At 34.2% G+C, this 23,485-nt stretch overlaps 1 protein-coding gene across 4 annotated transcripts in view; it reads left to right on the top strand.

The window, feature by feature from the left end:
* Nucleotides 1-1,140: 1,140 nt before the first annotated feature.
* The window catches only part of LOC108775977 (uncharacterized), a 49,642-nt gene continuing 27,297 nt past the window's right edge, over nucleotides 1,141-23,485 (top strand). For 3 of the 4 annotated variants that reach the window (XM_018542458.1, XM_018542456.1, XM_018542459.1), the window contains exons 1-2: nucleotides 1,499-1,764; nucleotides 2,770-3,917. In XM_018542458.1, the coding sequence (XP_018397960.1) occupies nucleotides 2,968-3,917 (950 nt within the window). In that variant the 5' untranslated portion in view covers nucleotides 1,499-1,764; nucleotides 2,770-2,967. The other variant, XM_018542457.1, reaches the window with a different exon arrangement.

The raw sequence follows: 23,485 nt of genomic DNA, 5'->3' as shown, positions 1-23,485 counted from the left end.
CATTGGACATCCAGACTTGATTTCAATCTGGTCCATACGTCTGTGGATTTAGTACGAATGTTTTAAAAACGTACATTAATCAACGTATAAAGTATGTTTACATTTGAACATTTAAAAAATGTTTATTTCATGCAAAAAATTTTCTAAGTCTGCTTGCGACGTGTTGTTTTCGCTAACTTGCCAAAAGTGAAAATTTTTTTAAGATCGCACGAGGAGTTTTACTTTTGTTACCTCCGGTAACGCGAAAATTTATTGAATTAAAGCTTAGTTCAGACAATACGCAACAAGCGACAAGCAACAATAGCTTATGCTGTTCGCAATAAGAGTTAGAGGAATCTTTTGCTTTCAGTGTGCAAATTTGTCTGGATTGTAGTCTAAAATTTGTTTAATATATTAATTTAGTCCAGTTTTAGTCAATTGCATCCTAAAATGGACGTTTTTAAGAAGTCCAAAATGGTAACACTGGATGTTTTTAAAACATTTTTTAAATATCCATGGATCTAATCTGGATGTTTTTAATATGTGTCTAAACGTCCAACATGTATACGTTTTACGGTTTTAAATACATTTTTTAAACATTACTGTGCTGTTAAATTCAGTTCATAAACGTTTACATTCGGTTCGAAGATACATATCAAAATAAATATTAATTAATATAATACGAAAATGAGAATTCCATTTTTGAAAGTTTTCAAAATGATAAAAAATATCTCATTACAACTATTGTAGAATTTGCGTAAATTTCGAGTGACATGATCAATTTCGCATCTGTTAGCAGCAGTTGATAAGTCACCCAACGAATCCTACTCATACTGGAACGTATCATTTTCAAATAGAAGAATCAGCAGAGGGAGAGAGAGAGAGAGAGAGGGAGAGAGAGGGAGAAAGGCAGAAAAAAGAGAGTGAGGGAGAGAGAGTAGCATGCGCATTGAAAGCTTCGTACAATCCTCGCCAAGGTTTAATCGATGTTCGCATCCCGGGGAAATTTCATCAAATACGACTTGAGCTTACTCGAAGGACTGTACCGCGCGCGCGAAAGAGAAAGAACGATCACCGCTACATCGCGTCTCTCTCGGGTGACGTTTCGCAAGCGCCAATGAGCGCCGCGCGCGGTTCTAGATTGGATAGAGTTCAGTAAGGTCACCAGCCTCGCCGGTACGCGGGTTTGTGTTTTATTACGCGCTCTTACGTTTCTCCAGTAGTTTTTTTTCGTGAAGAAATCGCGCTCGCTCTCTCACTTCTTTCCCTCTCTCTCTCTCTCTCTCTCCCTCGCGCCACGTCGATCCGTCGCGAACGGTCGGCGATAGTTCGCTCGCTCCGCTGTGCTCTCTGCCTGCCATTTCCGACGCGAATCCGCGCTGTCGTCATCGTCGGTTTCCCACGAACGCAGACGCAGTCGGTGGATGTCAACGGCTTGATATACGTCGCGCACAAGTACCTTCCGCAGCTCCCGCGAGGAACCGACTCCAGTTCCGAGGCGATAGAGTGCGAGGTACGTAAGGATCTTGTCTCGCCGCAACCTCCCCTCTCGCGTCTTCGCGCGTCTCGTCTCATTGACGCCGGTTAGACTCGGAGGTTAGGCGTTCGCGCGCGCAGCTGCTCCGCGATGGCTGCGATTGCGATATGTTACTCCAGTTCCAGTCCGTGAGATGAAATTCGCCCGAGCGAGCTTAACGAACGACCGTGGCGCGTCGCGACGTTAATTCGAGATCGACCTCGATATCGCTGATGAGACTGCGATTTTGGAAAGAAGAATCAAGGCAGGTCAGTGTCTCATTGTCGCTCGATGGGACGAGCTCTCTGTAGGAGACTAATTATTTCTTAGGACCCTCTCTCTGTAGACCTCAGGTAGAAAAGAAATCGTATTAAGATTTGACTTCAAAAAGGTGTCCTTAGCAAAAAGTGTCTTAGGATTCATCGGCAGCCTTACAAGCGTAAGTTCTTGGAACTCCCATGTATTTTTGTGTAAATACGGAGCAAAAAAGAACTATTGTCCTTCACTGCGGAAATGGTGACAACCTGTCTGGGACATCATTTGCGTGAAAATATATGTGTATATTTGAGGATTTCAATGGAATTCACGCTACGATTCTCTACAATAGTCTATTATACACATGTTATGGATGCTCATTAAAGGTCGTGCGTAGTTGTTTAATGTCGTTGCGCGATAATTGTTGCATTCGCGATTGTTCACAATTGCACGTAGGCGGGGCTAGGGGGAAGAGAAGAGGCGCAGGGAATGCATATGCGGCTAACTTCATGCGAAAATGAGGAATAACATTTGCATTTACATGAAATTAAGCGGTAAATTGTATCTTGCATAATACACGGTGCTTCCTAACCTTACAACGTTTCGTCGATGATGTAGGAATTCTTTTTATCGACAAAGAATTATCCTCGCAATTGTTACTAACAATGAGATCACTTATTTATTACAAGAATTATTTAAAAAAACGTTTTCCCGAAAATAATTTTGAATCATTAAAATTTTGTATAATAATATTAATTTTTTAATGCAATTTTGATATAAAAACTGAATGATCGCCTCGAAGAATAAAATATGTTGTGATAAATGACCAATATTATGTAATAATATTCTATGTATTTTTATATATAATATAGCAAAAAAATGTATTGATTATAATAGTATCAATAACATCAATATATGTCATAATTAGAAACGAAAATATTTTAATTTCATTTTATAAGTATACATTATATATTTTATAAATAACATTAAAAAATATTAATTTTCTTTTATTATTCTAGGAATAAATTGAAGAGGAAGTGTGAAGAATATAAGAAGACATTAGAGAAAGAAAGAGAGAAAGAGAGAGAAAGAAAGATGGCCAAGAAAACTCAGATGGTAACAATGTGTCGTCTAAAATACTAAAAGATTACTATTTATTATTGAAATTAAAATGTTAGATTCTGAGAGAAATTGATTTTCGAGAATATTTAATAACAATGGCGGAAAATATTATAGATGAAAATACTAATAAATTAATGGAAAACAACATGTCAGAAATTTCTATAGCAGACGATGGAATAGTTCCCTCTGACAAGGGAAATCATGAACAAATGATCGTCGATGAACGATCTACTCCTACAGAAGCTTTAGACATTGATATTGAAAAGGAGAAAATCGAAGATACAGATTTATGCAGTTCCGAACAGCAACCACATACTTCTAAAACCGATTGTAATGGGGATTTGATGGAAGAAACTAATCCCGAAAAAATCGAATCCGAAACTAAATCTGAGACTAATAAACCTTCCGAGACTAACCAATCTGAAACCAAAGAGAGCAGTATTGATGAATCTAGTTCTGCAGGAGCAAAAGTTGACGACACGCTTTACGCTACCACTCTACAGAGTAGTCTAAATGAAATTATAAAAGTTGTTCATGGAGATTTAGCGATGGAGATACTCCGATGCGCTAATGAAACAACTGAAGAAGACAATGACGAAGAGAATAAAGAAAAAGATCAACCAACGGTAAGGAAGGAGGATGACGTTTCGAAAGATGATATAACTGATAGTGTGAAGGAATGTACTTCCCTGGCTGCAGAGGACAAAAATGACTCAAGAGGGTCCTTGGATAAAACGGAAGAGAAATCAGATATTGGAATTGTTCATTCTCCGACTGCGTTTGGCGAGCTTATTGAGCAACAGCTTGCTAGCGATTCTGCGTTATCGACTGATCGCGCGGATCACATAGTAGAATGGGTAAAAAATTCGGTGGCAAACGTTAATAAAGAAGATAACATTGTCGAAGAAAGTAAATTCAACATATATGAAAAAATCACGACGAACGAAGCAGAGAAACGAAAGATGACTAGCATCACCCCACCTTTCATATCGCCCAAAAAATCATTGAAGATTGTTAGCAATATTATAAAGAAGAGTATTAAATGGTGAGTACCGTATGTTTAATTAATTACTGATTACTAACCGCGTTAATTAAAATCGAGAATGAGAGAGTAGAAGGTAATGAAATATTTCTCTATATACTAAAACTTATCATTTTAATTATTCTACTTCCAAACGTCTTTATCTCTCAAGCTAAATAAAAGTTAAATAATCGTTTTTATCTCTCTCGTAAGAAAAGCACATTTTTCAATAAAATCGCAATACTTTATAAAGAGTTATCATATCCTTAATATTGTCTGCATGATAGAACTCTGAAAAATTTAGAAAGATTCAATTACAATTTTTAAATTTATATCTTGATGTAGATTTCTTCTTTTCGAAATATCATGAGAGTTTCGCGGAATTTTGACACCATCGGGTACACGCTAATAATAAATTTTGCACATCATAAGATATTTTTGCAATATAACGAATAATACTCCTTTCCCTTGTAATCACTGTTTGATGATGCCGAGATATTGGCGTTATCAGCCGATAAAACCGGGATAAGTGGCGAACGTACTAACGGACGCGCAAACGCACGCTAACTACGTCGAGAATCGGAGTAGAGAAAGAGAGGCGAGGTGAAGAGGCTGTAGAAAAAAAAAAGAAGCCGGAGGGAGCGAAATATTGACCGTGGAACGATAAGCAAACGGTGGTGTCGATAACAGGATGACTATTTCTGCAACGCGTCCTCTCCTTCTTCAACCTCCGTTTATCTACAAGATAGTGTGCGTGGTCGCGTGGTATACCTTACTTTCCGTATTTCTGTCACAAATATCTCACCCTTTTTTTTACACGCTTGTCTTCTATTTATCAGCTAAACCATGTTAAAAGGAAATTGATTAGTTCAACTATATACAGTTTTCGTGATGAATAAGATTCATTAATTTCCCTTTCAAGATTATTTGAAAGAGTACAAACGTACTTAAAATCAAATTATGCCTCTTATCTTTTTATGGAAGTATTTTTCTATCTTATTTTCTATGTATTTTAAATTTAAAACTGTAATTATATAATTTAAAAAATTAAATTATGATACATCAGAAATTATATTAAAATTTGGAATTCACTCGTCTATTCCTTGAAGAAAGACTTTCTATAATATTATCTGCATTTAAATGTGATGAACGAATGTCGTTGAAAAAAATCTCTTACCAAGAAATTTTTCACAATACCAACAAAAGTATTATGATTGCATTTTTAGTTACGATTATATTGTTTTTTTACTATTTTAATAGTAATATACTTCAAAAAGATATCATCTATTTTGTATTGTATTTTTTCCTACTATTTTAGCTGTTATAATTAATAAACGTTTAAGGAAAAAATTACAACAATTCTTAAAAAAAAAAACAAAAAAATGATAATTCTACTGTAATGATAATATTTTTTGTTGGTACCGTCGAGTTGTCCATTGGAGAACATCTATTTCTGAGAAATCGTAAAATGTTATTTTTCTGAAAAGAATATGTATTGTATTTGGTGCATGCAGAAGATATCATTCGAACAGACGAGAAAATAAGTAATTTTGTCAGTTACCGTAGTCACGGTATCAATGCTTCGATGACACGAAGGTTAAACAGCGACAATATGCTGTTGATGACGCCAGGCGTAACCTTGCAATTGTGCAGTACTGCATCTATGAAGATATTATCGCTATCAAGACGTTACCTCAATCTTTGCGTTTACACATCGATACATTGACAAAAAATATATTGCATCGCGCCTTAGCCAGTTAAAAGCTCAAGCAATAAACAATTTCCTGGATTAAATTTATCTGATCTCCTTTATAAATATATACTTTTGTTATTACATAAATGTATCTACATTCTACAATAATAACTAGAAATTAAACATTTCTAACATACCGAAAACTTGATAGAATGAACAAGAACTAAAACTGAAAATAATTTTAGATTTTTATTAATATCTATTATTGGTTCTTAAAGATATAAATTTAATGCATTACAAAGAAAGCATTTTTATAAAAGAAACAATCTACTTTATGCTCTAAAATGTCATAGGTATATTGTTTCTTTTTCGTACAGGTATTTTCTAGTTTACTTGTGTAATTCCGAGAAAAACTCAACAGAATTTCCATCTGTAAACTTTGTTCTTTTTTCTTAGTACACTTATGCATTATTTTAGAAAAGTGAAATCCCCTTCGTTCAAGAAATACTTTATCATGTCTTTCAATGTTCAAACCTTCTCGCAAGCAATATTTCGTAACCAATGGTGCATAGTTTAACATTCTGATGGATACGTCAAATTTCTTGATTTATGCGAAGAATTCGGTTTTTTTATTTCAGTTTTACAAAACAATTCGAATCTGCTAAGACAATAAAACTTACGATTATTTTATGATTGTATTACATGCTTTGTTCATGATTATGCCAATTGACATTGGGCTGTCCGAAGAGCTGTCTTGCAATTTAATATAGCAAAGTCATTTTCTTATTATAGAAGACCACAATTCAGAACAGCATCATGCGTTACTTTCAATAGTAATTTTTTTTTTATTGTTTGATTTAGTCAGTTTTCATTATTGGTGTCTATTAACTAGACAGTTTTATTTATAAACGTACAAATATTTATTTATTTATTAGAATTAGAATTATTATCTATATTGACTGTTAAATATATATTTGAAATTAGATAAAGTAATTTTTCTTCGGCATCTAGATATGTACATATCGTTTCTATCGATAAAATTTTACTGTTGCTTTTTATCGTTTTATTGTAAACATTTTGCTTTACCACTTCGCAATGATTCACTGATTGGAATTTCGAAAAATTCATAAAGTTACTTAGAAAGAAACATTTTATCTAAAGCGTATTTCTATAAATAAAATGTATTCTTCTGATACAAAAACTGGTTCTTTAAATATGCTTATTTTTCCGCTTCTCTGTCTTATCATATCAAACGTTCCATAAAATGTTTATATTGATATTGTTTTATTAGCTATATGGGTAACTGTTATTTAAGGTAATTTCTAGAAGAGTCACTATACGCGATTTATTTTTTGATCGATGGATCGACGAGCGTTTTTCCGAGTGCCTCTCGGAGTACCATACGTAGTCGAGACTTGAGATAATTATAATACGCGATCGACCAATATATGTGTATGCGCGCGCGTGTTTTATGAGAAGGTTATCCAGTTTCCATGGTCCCAGGCCAAGGCTGGTCTTACCCCGCAGCAGCGGCGGCGACGACGGCAGCAGCAGCAGCAACAGCACCCGTCGCCGCCGCCGCCGCAGCCGCCAGATGAAAGTAGAGCTGCGACGCAAGAGGGACGTTAATCCCCACGAACGGTACCATAGAAACGGTACCGCTAGGGTCGTTATGTGCAGTCACTGTTGCCGAAGACCAACCACTCCGGTTGGTCTCGACTGGAAGGGCTCGATCTATTCAGCCCTTCGACTTGATTCTGCCAACTTCAGGCCCTTCTCTATACACCTCTTATTCCTACATTCATCGATATTTTATATTTTCTCATGAATGTTTCTCAACAGCAACATCATACGCTTTATTGTGGCGAGAAAAATATTTTATTAATTTGACTTGATTTTGTGAGCTTAAGAAAGAGTAATTTAATGACAGATTAAAAATGCACATATACAGTGCATGTACAGTAGAATGGCAGATTCTTGATGTTATTTTAGGAATCTGCCATTAGTAGCTAGTGCGTTAGATCTGAAACACCTTGGGGATATATAAAATAAAATAAAATGCATAACGAATCCATCAATTCAACAATGTTTTTATTTAGATTGCATTTCTCGTGTTTATTATTTATATTTGATGGAACTTGCGGCCGACGGTTGACCGTCCAACTCAAAGACCTTGAAGAAAAAGGAAAAGTCTTTGTTCACAGACTTCTCTGCAAGAAGCCACAGCCAGATGTTGGTGATGTGAATCTCGATGACTGTGTTCTCGTATAGCGTGCGTGCGTTACCCTTTCACATGGACAGCCGTGTGCTTTTCTTTGTATATGGGTATTTATAAGGTGTGTGTAATGTTACCACTATGGCGGAATTTGGAAAGAATTTTTTCTTAGAATTTATCCTAAAAATATAATATACTAATCATGGGACAATATTGTATTTTGAAAAATTTTATGTAAATCTTTCGTTTATCAGCATAACTACAATAAAATTATAAGTTTAATTAATTTTATCGAAGTGTGTGTGTGGTGTATGATAAAAATGTTTTAAATACAATATTGTATTGTACCACAACTATCATATTTGAGTGAATTTTAAGAGAAAATTCGTTCCGTATATATATAGACTTCCAAGTTCTTCCTCTGGACTCCTGCTGAGAATAGTGTTTCTTTTATTTTCAAGGTCATTTGACCTTGTATTTTTCGACTTTCAACTAGATTTGAGTCGCTTTGTGGAAATCTAATTAAATTTGGACTCCGCACAAAACAAATTTAAGAAATTTAACATGTTTATCCGAATGTTAAATTGTATGTCATTGTTTACGAAATATTGTCTATGTGAGAATTTGAACATTGAAAGATATGATAAAGTATCTGTTGAACAAGTTTACTTTTTATTTTTTTCTATATTTGTAAATTAAACGTACAGATATACGAAGAAAAGCGCTCTATTTACCGATTTTTATGTTATATTTATCGTTTAAATCAAGTCCTTTAGTATTTTTTAAATTAGTAGAAGTCTTAGTATTGAATTTGACATCTTTATTTCACCTTTAGTGTTTAGTTATACAAAATTTATAGATGGAAAATTCCACAAAATAAAAATTAAACTTTCGAGTATAAAAAGATTGCCTCTATACATAAAATTGAAAGAAATAATATATGATTTTAAAGTATAAAATATATAGAATCTTTCTTGCTCCTGTGTGTATGTAAATTTATTTGTAAGAATCGAAAATAGAAAATAAGAACAGATAACTTGAAAATTATTTTCTATTTTCCTTCTTGTTCTATCAAGTTTTTATGGTTACCCGTGGTATTCGAAAGGTTTCCAATGTTGAGCGTTTGAAGTCATAGGCGTGGACTTAAAAAATCTAGGAGGAGAGAGATATATATATTCAGTTTTTGAACATGACCGGGGACACTATCGCGTCTCCTGATATAAAACTAACTATTATTTCATACAAACTTGTACATTATTAAGAGAATTATAATTTTACTTCCCATAATTTTATAACACTATCGAACAGATCCTATCGGCTATTAAAATCAAGAAATGATTCTTTCAACAAATCAGACATCAGACTCACGTAACGAAAATTTCCCTATTCGCTTTCGTCAGATTTTAGTAGGCATTTGTTTGACTTAGAATTCTTCGTATTATCATTGTCAAGAGTTACGAAACGTCGTAAGTTCCAATCACGATTAATCGCGCGGAGATCCGAAGCCCGGCAATGGAACGTCTTCTTCGCCTTCCGAACCTTGGTATCCTGGTAACGCCGGAGAGTGACGTCATTCGGCGTGTGTGACCAAAGGCCCAGCGGCCGGTAACCGTCCGTTACCATCTCGTGCACTGCCAAAGCCACCATCACCATCACCACCACTATCACCAACACTACCACCCACCGTCACGGCCAGCATCGTCTCCACCCTCGTATCAAGCCACCCTCCAGTCCCTCTTCTATCTCTCTCTTGCTCGCCCCCTCCGGCAGTCCCCTTCGCAATTTCATCGCCCTCCGAACGGACTCTGACCCCTCTTGCGCCGCCGCAGCCGCCGTAGCTGTTGCTATAACGAGAGCCGGATAGAGCAGGTTCCCAAGCAAAGCGAGACCATGGCGAACGCGTACAAAATGCTACCTCGAGAGATCTTCGAGTTCTATCTCGAGATCTTCGTTTATCGCCGCACCGAATGTTGTGTCGACATCGTGAATGCTCTCTATGACACATTGTGTTTAGACATTTGCTTGTGGTGTAAAAATATAATTTTCTTGTTTATTATCTCTCTTTAAGAAAATAATAACAAGAAGAGTCATATTATTGTGTTTATCCAAGAAATATCCAATTAATAACGAATATTAACGATGTTTCGCTTGTTATTGAAATTCTTTTTTTTTTACTTGACTTTTAGTAAAATCAAACGCACTTTAGAAAATTCAGAATCGCGGCGAAATCGAGCGATCCTCAAATTGCAGCTCTATTTTATATCAATATTGTTTGTACAATTTTCTGTATTAGAGCTTGGTAGATTTCATGCATTCACGAAATAGGAAGGCAGAGATCATCTGTTACTCGTCAAACTCGAATGTGAAACCAGATCCTCTTCTTTATGATGCCCGGTCTAAATAGATTTCATTAGGAATCTAGTGGAGTGTTCGCGGATTTTTCAAATAGTATTTTATTGTAGAGACCAAGAGAGAGAGGAGAGGAGAGAGAGAAAAAATCGTAAATTCATCCAATGCCGATGGCTAAATACATAAATGTAACATAGTTGGTACTTTATCGGAATATTTCGTTTCTCTTCTGCGCATTTAAATCGAAATTTTGAGTTTCCATTCATTATACATTTTAAATGATGTAAATATTCTATAAATTACAATTGAAGTTAAATTTTAATTTTGTGCCCTAAGGGAAATGCTGGTGTTGAATATGTATTCGTTTTATTAATTATATTATTGGAGATGTCTTTGAGCTTATATGTATACACACATAGAAAAATATATATACTATACACTGTAAAAAATAACACATTAATTTTAACTCAAAGACGTTGAGGCGATTTTTTGAGACATGCAAAAATGTTAACATATTAACACAAAAATGTTAATTTTAACATTTTTGCATGTCTCAGAAAATCCATTCAACGTTTTTGAATTCAAATTTACATTTTATTTTTTACAGTGTACGCAAGCAATAATTACTTGTTTCAAGTATTTTAGAAGTTCACATATTCGCAAATCTATTATAAGTTCATCACAAACTTAAATTTATTCTGAATCCCAGCAAGTTTAATATGTCAATATATAGGCGATTTAGTATTAAGTAATGTTTTAATTTTATTGAAAATGACTAATTATATATTTTATTGTTTAACGAAAATTCTTTTTGACTCTTTAATCGCCCTTAACATCATTTTGTTTATTAATATGTCAATAATTATTAAAAATTATAGAAAAACAAATTCTATTTGCTTATAATATATATGTATATAAAGTCTCTTCTTCGCGATTAATTTTATGTATAATATTCTTTAAATAAACAATATTAAATTTTAAATTATAATATTCTTTAAACAAAAAGATAAATTCTTATTTTCCGTACATAATAATGAGTTTTTTCTAAATAATAAATGTATTTCACAATTATCAAGAAAATGTTCTTTGCTATAATAAAGATAACCGTTACTTACAAGAAAGAAAGTAAATTGAGCAACCACTTTTCTTAATAATGGAATGATATTTTTCTATATGTACACATATAGTGCACATTTTATTGTGATACAGTAATATGAAATAAAACTTTAGCACGAGTCTCTGTTTATCGCTAATATTTAGGATCTCAAAGGCATCACGTGTTTTATCCTCCATCCCGTATCATCGTGTAAATAATTCGGAGTGAAAGTAGACTTTTGAGAACACATACATTGGTTGATGTATGAACTACCTGCAAAAAGGATATAATCTTACTATCGTCGTTCGACCTAAGTCGCTAACAATAAGTGAATTCTTTTTTCTATTATATGAGCAACAGGTCGAACGAGGTTAACGTCGATTACTGCGTCGTGGCGACGACGCGATGTGGGCGGAAAGAGTTTAGTACAGAACCAGTTTAAAAGAACTAAACGGATTGACTTATTTTACCTGAATCATGAATGAGCGATCCTTATAGATATTGACCTTATAGATACTGACCAGATCGCAAGTCTGAAACAGGTCGGCGCTCTTAGAAATCTTCCCTGGAGACTCGAGCGCGCGAGTTGGCAGGTTTGGCAGGCAGACAGTGTGCGAGCACGCAGGCAAAGGGAGAGGGTGGTTCGGACTTCGGTCGGAGTGGTGGGTATTGATCCCGACGAAGCTGTAGCAGCGGGATAGCCGGGACCCCACCTCAAGAAGGGTGTCTCCCCTCTTCTCCCTCGACCGCGCGGCTTGTCTCTCTTCATCTATTTCTCTCTTTCGTGCTCTTTCGCTAACGACGATAAGAGAAAGAGCAGACGAAAAGAAAGGGAGGTAGAAGGAAGCAGAAGAACCACGTGAGTGGTATACTTGTCTCTTGAGAGAGAAAGAGAGAGAAAGGGGTGAACCACCTAACGCATCCGTGTGTACCAAAGATATCATCCTTCTGTTGGTAATGAGCAGCCCAATAAAGCCTTCGAAAAAGCATTAGACCTCTATGGAAGAGATTTGCGATTGTAGACCTATATTAGGAAAGCAAAAAGTACTTTAATTTTTCGAAATTTTGTACGGTAAAGAGAAGGGTAAAGTTTTTCTAAATATTTTTTTTTAATTTACTTTATTTACAAGTGCTTTTATTTGAAATTATTTTTTATTGTTTGTCTATCTGTCATGTATGTGAATATAATCTCTACTTTTTGATGAAATAATAATTAAAAAAAAATTTTTTGTGTTTATGTGTAGTACGTTTTACACAGATTATTTTATATACAGAGCAAATGTTATATTTATACTAAATTGGTTTAATTTTTGTTCTCGAGTGTAAATAATGGAGCATATTAAATTATTGCATAAAAACGTATTAAATCTAAATTTTAATAATTGTTTAATTCTTGAAATAGATTATACAATAATAAATAATAAACATTGTTTTTAGAATGTTTTAACGTGTCTTTATTTGTTTTTTATCTAAGGAATGCTCATTTCCACCAATGCAGATTAACTTTAATCTCGGTTCAATTTGCTCTTCATCTTTTTCTAATTCTAAAAATTAGAAAAAAATTAACAGTAAGTTAAACCGAGATTAAAGTTAATCTGCATTGGTTGAAACTGGCATAAGTCTTAGATTTTCCAGATTTACAAATATTTTTATGTAAAGTTTATTTATTATATAAAAATATTATATTTTATACTTATTAACTGAATAGTTTATATAATTTTCTGTTCTTTAAAATTTTAAAAGGTTAATATTTAGATTCGCAAAATTGGTGACAATCAGTACTTAACGAAAAGTCTTTTTATAATTATTTAGGATACTTTTACTATTTGTTAAGTCGAGGAAGAGGTTTAAATAAAATATGGTTTCTTTGAATAAATAAAGATATTTAACTATTCTACTTTTTGTCTATAAACCTTCGAAAATAAAGCCATCGAGAATCAGAAAAGTTTTTTTTACAAAAAAAAACAGAGAGAAAGAATAAAATATAGTGTACTTAGTACTCTTGAATGTAATTTCTGCAAATGTTATTATGTAACGTAAAACGAAGTTATTTGCAAATTTTTGGTAGTATAAATATTTGCACGTTGGTAACATGTTAATATATATGAGTATGTGTTAGAAAAAATACGTATGAGTATACTGCGTGAATTGTAATTGTACAAGTATTAACATTAATAATTAAGACAGATAAAATTATTGTGTTCAAATTATACATAATGAACAGGATTCTTTTTTATAATGTTAGCGAAACAAAAAAGAATTTTCTAATTTTTTTAGAAAATTTTTTTAACTAAAGTCAGCAAAGAGCATTAAATAAAAATAAAAAAATTTAAATATTTTATTAAGTACATTAAAAATAAATAGAATATGACAACACACATAAATAAAACTTATAGTATTTTTTAAAACATTTTTAAGATGGAAAGTTTAATTATGTGTTTTTGAAAGGAGAGCATTTATCTTTTCATTTATTTCTTTAATATCTTCAATTTTGACCGACACACATAATTTTTAATTTCTTTATTTTTAATTCCCTTATCTTATCAATTAGCCCTTTTTCTTTTCTATTCCCTTAAGGGAATCCTAAAGACGATTCGTCATATTGGGAATAGCACTTACACATAGACGATTACGTATTATTGACACATCACTACATCAATATCTCATTCGTGTACGCCACATCCTACCAGGTGTACAAGAATGAAATGCGGATTTAAAAAAAAAAAAAACACGTTAAATTCGGAAGAATGATAAAAAGTGGTTTATTCACAGTATGCTCCGTTGCTAGTTACACATTTTTCCCATCTTTCGGATAATTTGTGGATACCACGCCAGTAAAACTCTTCCTCTTTCGCCGCGAACCATTCATCGAGTCATTTTTTCACATCTTCATACGAACCGAAGGGCTGCTCAGCAAGTGCGTGACCCATCGATGCAAACAAGTGGTAATCGGAAGGAGCCACGTCTGGTGAGTAAGCCGCATGGGCTAGCACTTCCCAGCTGAGTGCTTCCAACGTGTCGCGAACCGGTTTTGCCTTATGTGATGGAGCATTGTCATGGAGAAAAATGATCTTGTGTTGCCTTTTTCGATATTCTGATCGTTTTTCGAGTAGCGAACGGTTTAATCAAATCGATCAATTGTTCTTGGTAGCGTTTGGTATTAATCGTTTCAGCAGGCTTTAACAGCTCATAATAAACCACACCCTTCTGGTCCCACCAAACACAGAGCACCGTTTTCCTGCCAAAGCGATTCAGTCTTGCGATTGATGTGGATGGTGCGCCTGGGTCTGCCCATAATTTTTTGCGCTTGGAATTCTCAAAATATATTCATTTTTCATCCCCAGTAACGATACGACAGTGCAAAATGACTTTCTTTTGTATCGTTCGAGCAAAATTTCACATGTTTTTGCACCTCTCCATCTGCCTCTTGTTCAACTCATGTGGTATCCATCTGCTGATCTTCTGAATCTTTCTCATCTCTCGTAGGCGATTGGAAACAGCTTGTTGACTAACGCTCAATTGTTCTGCGAGTTGTTTTTGTGTTTGTGAATCGTTTTCGTCCAACAATGCTTGCAATTTTACATCTTCGTACCTTTTTGGCGGTTTTCCGTATTCCTTGTCTACAATATCGAAATCACCACTTTTGAAACGCCGAAACCATCGTTCGCACGTATCTTGCGATGGAGCATGTTCACCATAAGCTTCTCGAAGTAATCGGTATGATTCAGCAGCAGTTTTCTTCAAATGAAAACAAAAAATTAATGCTGTCCGCGAATGATCTTTATTTGGTACAAATTTCGGCATATTGAACACAGCAAAACAATACTATGCAAACACTTTTAATTTATCTCTTATGCGCGTTTGACACTTGTTGATAGCACAACAAAATGGCATATACGTCAAATCTTTATACTACATACTGCATTGGTGCACCATGTTGTCTCAAATCCGCACTTCATACTTGTACACCTGGTACATAAATTTTTGTATCGTAATTATGTTTTAGTTAGACATCTAAATCCAATTTTATAAGTCCACGCTGTTCCTTCATGCAAACTACTTGCCTGTGGACTACTATTTTGTAAGTACAGATCGCATAGTTTCTATATGAAGTAAATGTTGTCACGATGTGCAACGATGTGACAACTCTGGAGCGCCATTTTGGAGTAAGAAATGGTAAAATAGAACTCAATTTTGAAATTTTTTGTCGTTTTCAGCATAGATTGTACCTCATAGGCACGTACTAACGCGTATACTTTAATCCTGGAAAAAGAATTTTCGAATCTGTGAATGACAGAAAAAGTATTTATGATACAAAAATTATATGGTTTAGTCGACTAAAATAATACAGACGACCTTAGGATCCCCTTAAGGGGATCCTAAAATCGTCTATGTATCGATTAAACGCAATAATTTTGTAGAAGATGTCGCATATACTTTTACAGATTTGAAAGTCCTTCTCCAGAATTAAAGTGTATATATTATTCTACATAGCGTAGAATTTATGCTGAAAACGATAAAAAATTTTTGGAATTAAGATCTTTATCGTTTTTGAATTCAGTATGACGTCTCAGAACTATCGAATCGTGATAATATGATACTTGATATAATATAAAAGTAATCTGTACTTACGAAATTGGAGACTACAGACTATTAGATATACGAAGAAAAACATCGAGTTTATGGAATTAGATTTAGATATCTAATTTTATACGATATTTTATGATTTATGTATATGTGTGAAATATTAATGTAATAGTGATACATCGATGGCACGTAAATTGTGTATGTATAATAAGTCCTATTAAATCGATAAAATAGGGATTTTGTCGGTGTTCGGTCTTCATTTTATGGTTCTAAAATTACTGACTTAGTTCTTTTCTTTCTTTTCTATACATATCTCTATACATAAGACATTACTGTCATTTACCATAAAATGAATATCAATATTTTATTTCCTTCGTTTGTTTTCTTTTGTTTCCTTACAATATCTCTATACAATAACTCCTATTAAATCGATAAAATAGGGATTTTGTCGGTGTTCAGTCTTCATTTTATGGTTCCAAAATTACTGATTTAGTTCTTTTCTTTCTTTTCTATACATATCCCTATACATAAGATGTTACTGTCATTTATCATAAAATGAATATCAATATTTTGCTTACTTTTGTTTCCTTAGAATATCCTGTCACTCTTCTTTTTTCTTATTTTTGGAACAATAAATTTTATACAAAAAGACAGCAGAAAAGAAAGGAAGAAAAGAAAAGGGAAAGGTCGAAAAAGAAAGGTTAACTGCAATTAATTTTATGTCTTAAAAGAAGTGATACTTTTCACAAAATATATTTGGCGTTAATAAAACTGAAAAAAGGAATGTCTAGTCAAATAATTGTTTTTGTGAAACTTGCTCGTATGGTGCAATGATGCAGTTGCAGCTGCATATTTTCGCCGCAGGTGCACGAACTGTCGTCAAAGTAGACACGGCATTAACAACAAGAATAATTTCTCGATTACGTGATAAAAATACGACACCACGTGCACGGTCAAGTTAAATACATATCGATGTAAATTACAACGGAACCATAGAGCGTGTTGTGGCGCGAAATATTTTAATTTCTGCCTAATCGTTATATAGTTAATCACCTTACCACGTGAAACTATCTTGCCGAGCATTGCAGAAAGGAAGAGAGGAGAATGTATTGTGTTGATCGCGACGCTTCGACCCACAGTCGATCTTTTATTTCCTCTTGACGAGAAAGCGTGTCTCATTTCTCTGCTTCGCCCCCTTCGTTACTACCTGGGCGTCAACAAACGTGAATATCTGAGAAACCGTACGATACTCTTTTTTTCTTGTCTCAATAAATTCGTTCGCAAAAATAATTAAATTTATGATCTCGTAATCTATTGGAAATATGACGTGGAAACATTAGACTTCTTCTTGATTATACTTGTGCAAAGATATAGACTGCGGTACAGATTAAATAAAATCAATTTTAATTTAAATTATTAAGTCCGTTTGTATGTCTTGCTTCGCTAATTGTCGGAGTTTGTCCGAATGAGAATTTGTATAATAAAATTGAAATATTTATTTGTGCACGCGAACAGTTGTGAACGAAGAAAATAATACGCATTAGGGAAAATTTCTTGAGACGCGACAATGCCTTGTTTATCTGCCTATCTGCCTGTCCCCGCTGTGCAAGAATACCTCTCCTCTGATTTCCACGGAAACTGAAACTCTTCTTCAACCTTCCCCACTTTGTCCTCATTCGTCGCAGCTGCGCACCATCGTCGTTCTCCAGGCGCGCCTGGTGGCCACGAAGCCGACGGTTCTCTCGAACGCAACGCTACGCCAGCTGTATATGCTGTAGCGGTAGTGATGATGGTGGCAAAGACGCGGCCGAGTTGAGCCGAGAGTAGAGCTACAGATACGAGAGACTTACGGGAGGGCGAAGGATAGTGTCCAGGATGTCGGCTATGAGAGAGAAGCAAATAAGAGCGAGCGCATGCGAAGGAGGGAGGAAGAGCTGCCTTCTCTCTCTCTCTCTCCCCCTTTCTGTTTCTCTCTAGCTGCATACCCCGTAGCGGGTAAAGCCGTGTGGAGTCGATTGATAGGAACAAGGCGCAGGCCTCTGGATATTTGTGGGACCAGGTATTCGAAGGAACTCTAACGGCGTTGATTTGGTTCACTGGTATTCCCAACAAGCAAATGATTCAAATTATTCGGATAACGTTTCGGGTACTATTTGGATGACTATAGATACAAGGAAAGCTTCTGGTCTTATCTAGGCTCGTTGTCATCTCAAATGCTTGATGATATGTTGCAAGGTTAAACCATGAAATTCCGATGATTGTATATAAACTAGAAAAGTATGGTTTTTTCGTTATAGATTGCAATGGTATTAATTTAGTTCTTAAATCAGTTTTATCTGTTTTTCTCTCTCGGAGAAAAAATAATTTTTTTTTAAATTCTTAAATCCTTGGAACAATTATGAATAAATAATTCATAAGCGTAATATGGATTAATGTCCGAGAGAAATGTCACGATTGAAGTATTCCTTGAAAAAACTTCACAGAAACTGAAGCTCGTGTTGAGCGAATAAAGGAAAGGCTCACATGCGAGAAAAGGCGAGAAAGCAAAAGTACCGGAAATCGGTCTGTCTTTGTTTAAATGAAGCGGGTCCCTTCTGTTATTAGGATTACTCTTTTCTTCGTTGTTGATTCTCTGTTGGGAGACTCATGCGAACGACTAAGTGTAGGAAGAAAAAGAGGAGGAGGCAACAATGAATCGCAAAAACACTCTTGACGAAGTCTTAACTCTTCTCTAGATCATTCTCGATTTGAAGTTGCATGAGAAAAATCGTAATATCGGTGCAATGTTTCCGGAAACATACAATTTGAACAAATGTTAATTATGCGTTAGACATATATTTTAGCTAATTGGTAAACGTTTTTAATTATGATTATATATCATAGGTATTTTTAGAGAAATATGATAATTAAATGGATACTATTTTTAAGAATAATTGTTTAACTTTTTTTATCGTGATTAAACGATAAAAATGATAAAATTTCTGTAATATTATAATAATTAAGCTCTATAATAATTAAAATTACTATTTTAATGAAATAGTTCAAGCGATAAATTAGTAAGAAATTAATAAGGTAAAAACGCCCCTTTTCAGTTTCCATTCTTCAGATTCTCCTCGTTTTACGCCTACATAATTAGCTTGCACGAACGTTTCACTTATGATTGATTTCTTGATTGACTATAGGAGAAAGCAATAGCATCAATAATTTATTGGTCAACCAAACCTTAAGATAATAGCGAATGTAGTAAACTCGTTTGAAAAGGGAGGGGTAAATTTGTTGTGCTATTTATCTTTTCGAGAAGATGCACTACAAAAAAATATAATTAATAAATATAATGAAATACCAATACTTTGGTATTTCATAATTTTTTAAAAATAGATATTCTTATACCACTTTTATTCGACATTCGTATATAATTCTTTGTTAGCAGAATTTAAACAGGTTGCAATTTTTTTATGCAAGGATCGTAACCAAAGGATTCGATATAACGCCACTTAATACGTTAATTTGCTTTAAAAGTAAAAAAAAGATAAATCGCGTAAAGAGAAGAAAAAGTGGATAAAAACTGGAACGTTATCCAATTAAAAAAATCATCATCAATTTCATGAGATTAATAATTTGCTTAATGAAACAGATTCCGTGTTATCGTAATTATTCGGTTTATCGATTGTCGATACTTTTTGAGTATAATCCAATTTTTCTTTTTCTTTTTTTATGCAGCGTAAAATATAGATTATAAATACCATGATCGATGACAATAGAACGATTTGCAGTTTATGGATTCTATACAATTTGCGAAAATCAACTTATTCGGTGGATTACTCTGGCACGAGAGATTTTAAGGTAGTTATACTCTAAAATACATTAATCAAGAATGTCTTGAAACTTTTATTTTAAGTAATTTAGGTATTAATACATATGCCTGTAAAATTTGAGCTCGATTTATCGTTCCGTTCCTGTTATATAACCGATCAATCATACAAAAATCAATAAATATATATTATTATATATAAAATCGATAAAAAATCAATTTTCCTTTTTTTTTTTAAATCAACTTATTTCATCATGATTTAATATTGTAATAAGGGCCGATTGTTCCATCTTTCGGTAAAGTTTACCTGTTAAGTAAATCTAGCAATCCGCGCACATGATTGGATAATCTTGCTACTTACCTAATAGGTAAACTTTACCAAAAAATGGAACCAAAAATCGGCCCTAAGTGTATTATAAAATACATTGTTTTCTTATTCTTAGATTTTACATAACAATATATATTTATTTAAATTTAGAGTTATGTTTGAGTCTGTCTTTGACTTACATAATTTTGGGGTATAATCACCTTAATCAAAATAGATTCACAGAAGTTCGTTCTTCAATATATCTTCTGAATTATCAAATCCTATGCAGTCTTCGATATTACAGAACATAAAAATAACGAATTAAATATGTGATAAAAAATTAAATTTTAATTGTTATATTTTTTTTAAGAATTATTTTATCAAATCTTTGATCATTAATCTATTTTTTAATATAGATTCTTAATTAATTTGAGATTTGGTATTAAAGGAATCGTCGTTATAGCGATGAGATATACGTATATGTGATGATTTGAATGCGAAATTTACATACATAATTATATATAGAAAGAACGGTTTTGCTAAAATATCTAAAGAGTAGCTAGATACAGATCTGAAAATAATTTTGTTAGATCGGTAATTATGTAGGATGCTAAAGCTGATTGCTAGAAATCAGAGATTTTAAAATTTTTTACAGTATTGTTCATTATACATCTTACATATGTAATTTTTTGGTAGTCTAATAAATCATTGTCAGATCTAATTAAATTTTCAAATACTTTTACTTTAGCAAAAATTTTTCGTGTAAAACGTAATGTACAACCAGTTTTATCTATTCGAAGATATAATTCGATTAAAATGTTTATATTGTTATCTTTTTGGAGAACCAGAATGGTAAATAGTTGTTGGTGTTGTAATCGAATTTAAAGAACGTTTTCTTTGATACACAAAATACGGAATCTCTATACGTTATTTATTGAGTGCACGATGATTAAATCGCTGGTTGTTGACACAACGGTTACTACATCGACAAGGACTTCTTCATCTCTCTCTCCACCATACTCATATTACGAATAATCGTCGAGAGTGCGCAAAAGAAGAACGACGCGTAATGCAACACGCCCCGCGATAGGAAGGACTTGAGGTCACTCAGACGAAGCATTGCATGGACAAGAAAATGTTGTGCAAACAACAAGAAAAGAAGAATAAACGCTTTATTGAAAGATGTTCTGAAATAGCATTTCCATCGAGAGCAACTAATATACGGGAAAAAAAATGATATTTGGAATTTGGATCATTGGATAATTATTTATTTAATAAAGTACCTATTTGTCTACGTTTTTTTTTAAGCAATTATGTGTTTTCTTCATACTAATTGATTTATCTTATAACTCTGTTCGAAAAAGTATTAAAATATAATTGTTAAAAAATTAATAGTTTATATCTTTACGAGATATTTAACATTTTATGTCACAATGTGCCAGTATAAAATATAAAATATGTATCTCATAAACTATTAATTTTTCAATAACTTTACCTTCATATTTTTATGTGATGGAGAATGATGAGAGAAATAATTGTATAAAAGAAAATCATATAATTCTATTCAAAAAATGGTGATACCATTTATATGATCTTAAAAAATTGATTTTTTTTAAATTAATTTTACCAAATTTGCGTACCTTCAGATTGTACAATTTTTTTTATCTCATACATTTTTCCATATTTTTTATATTTCTAAGATATAATACAGTAAGTAATTTATTACGTTTAAAATGGTCACTTTGTATGTCTATATACATATATAAAAATTAATTGTAAAGAAAATTGATATTTGTATACATATTTCAAATTTGAATAACTAACGACAAAGTCCTGAATCTCAACGACAATGAATCCCAACTACAATAGTAGAAAAAGATATAACAGCATACATAAATCGTTTTAAGTGATGAGGGTCGTTTGCTAAGTTGAATAATGAGAGATATTCGTATAGTATTTTGTTACACATTTTTGCAGATAAAATATAAGAAATACAACAAAGAAGAAAAGAAAAAGAAACATTTATTTAGCAAAGATACTCTGTTGAATAAAAGCGTATTAAAAATGACAAATCTCAGTTTGTCTCTTTATATATTTTTCGAATCCAAAAATAAATATTTGTTACCTGATCTCACGAAGTGATAAAACAAAAAGGAAATAGAGATCAAATTTCAACAATTACAATAGAAGTAATAAGAATAAAGACTACGAGGATTGTGAAATCAAAAGAGTATAAATACAATAGTAACATTTAAGTCATTAACAATCTTGATACCACGATGATGATACCGTTTATCATTTCCATCCTCCATGTTCCGACAAGTGCTTGAAGTGCGCAAATGTTACAAGAGAATGTAAGCAAGTACAAGAAGATGATCGTTAACGAAGAGATAAGAAGAAATATGGTGTAAAGTGAAAAGGTATAAGTGATACATAAGAATATCGGCAAAGAGTGAAAGCCAGGTCGACGGTTGATCGCGGCGGATAAACGTGGAAGACCGTGAGACGGCGTGCGCGCCACAAGGGGTGGCGAACCCCCTAAAGGACCCTCGGTACATGGTAGCGGTGACCTCCCGCCGTCCCTCCCCCGTTCCCCCCGCTGGCAGCCTTCGCGCGCGCGGCAGTCTTCCTTGCAACCCCAGGTTGTGCGCCCCCCTCTCCACGACGTCCTCGTCATCCCTGCCGCGACGGCAACGGCGGCGCACGATCATTGGTTCACAGGTTCACGCAGGCACGAAGAGGTACACGCAGCTGCTGTGGCTGTTCCACCTCTTGCATTGCGGACCGATCAGAGGAAGAGGCCAGTGGTTCGTAGAAGTGCCGCGAGCGCGGGTAAATTCGCCGTTACCGCCGCCGTCGTTATCGTTGTCATCGACGTCAGCGTCGTCATTGTCGTCATCTAATGTCATTTTTATCGTTGCTGCGTCGCGTCACTCTTCGTCCTTATCTCTTCACATGGTTTCAACCCCTCGCTTCCTTTATCCTCGTCTTCCTAATAATATATACGCGCTCACTTCCGGTGCCAACATCCGTCGTAAGAGGTGAGTATCATGCGCTCTCTTTCTCTTTCCATTTGCCTAATGGTATCCTCTCCTATCAGTTGTCCTCGCGTTCTCCACGAGCCCACACCAGTCCACACGACAATTCTTGCCGGCTGTGGCGTACCTCTCATGCCGGCCGGCTTCAATAACGCCATCTTGTTGGTAAACGAGAATAGCAGTGGATTGCCGTAGCGCGACACCTCTCGCAGACGTTACGCACTTGATCTTCTCTTCCTTCTCCTGTCGTTGTCTCTCTAACATATGCTTCTCTCTGTCTCTCTTATGTTAGTCTCACTTTTCCATTATCATTTACTACCCCTATGTGTGACATCAGTTTTCGATTTCATTAATTTACAAGTTTGGAAACTTTGAGAAGAAAATAGAAAGGCGGCTCTTTCAACATTATTCTTCAATAGGAAGAAGACGTCCTTTTTGATATTGTTCTTCATTTGTTCTCCCTCCCTCTCTCTCTCTCTCTCTCCCCCCCCCCCCC

The sequence above is a fragment of the Cyphomyrmex costatus genome, unplaced genomic scaffold, assembly GCF_001594065.2.
Source record: "Cyphomyrmex costatus isolate MS0001 unplaced genomic scaffold, Ccosl1.0 scaffold330, whole genome shotgun sequence".
Taxonomy (NCBI): Eukaryota; Metazoa; Arthropoda; class Insecta; order Hymenoptera; family Formicidae; genus Cyphomyrmex; species Cyphomyrmex costatus.
This window is presented reverse-complemented; position numbering and strand designations above follow the sequence as displayed.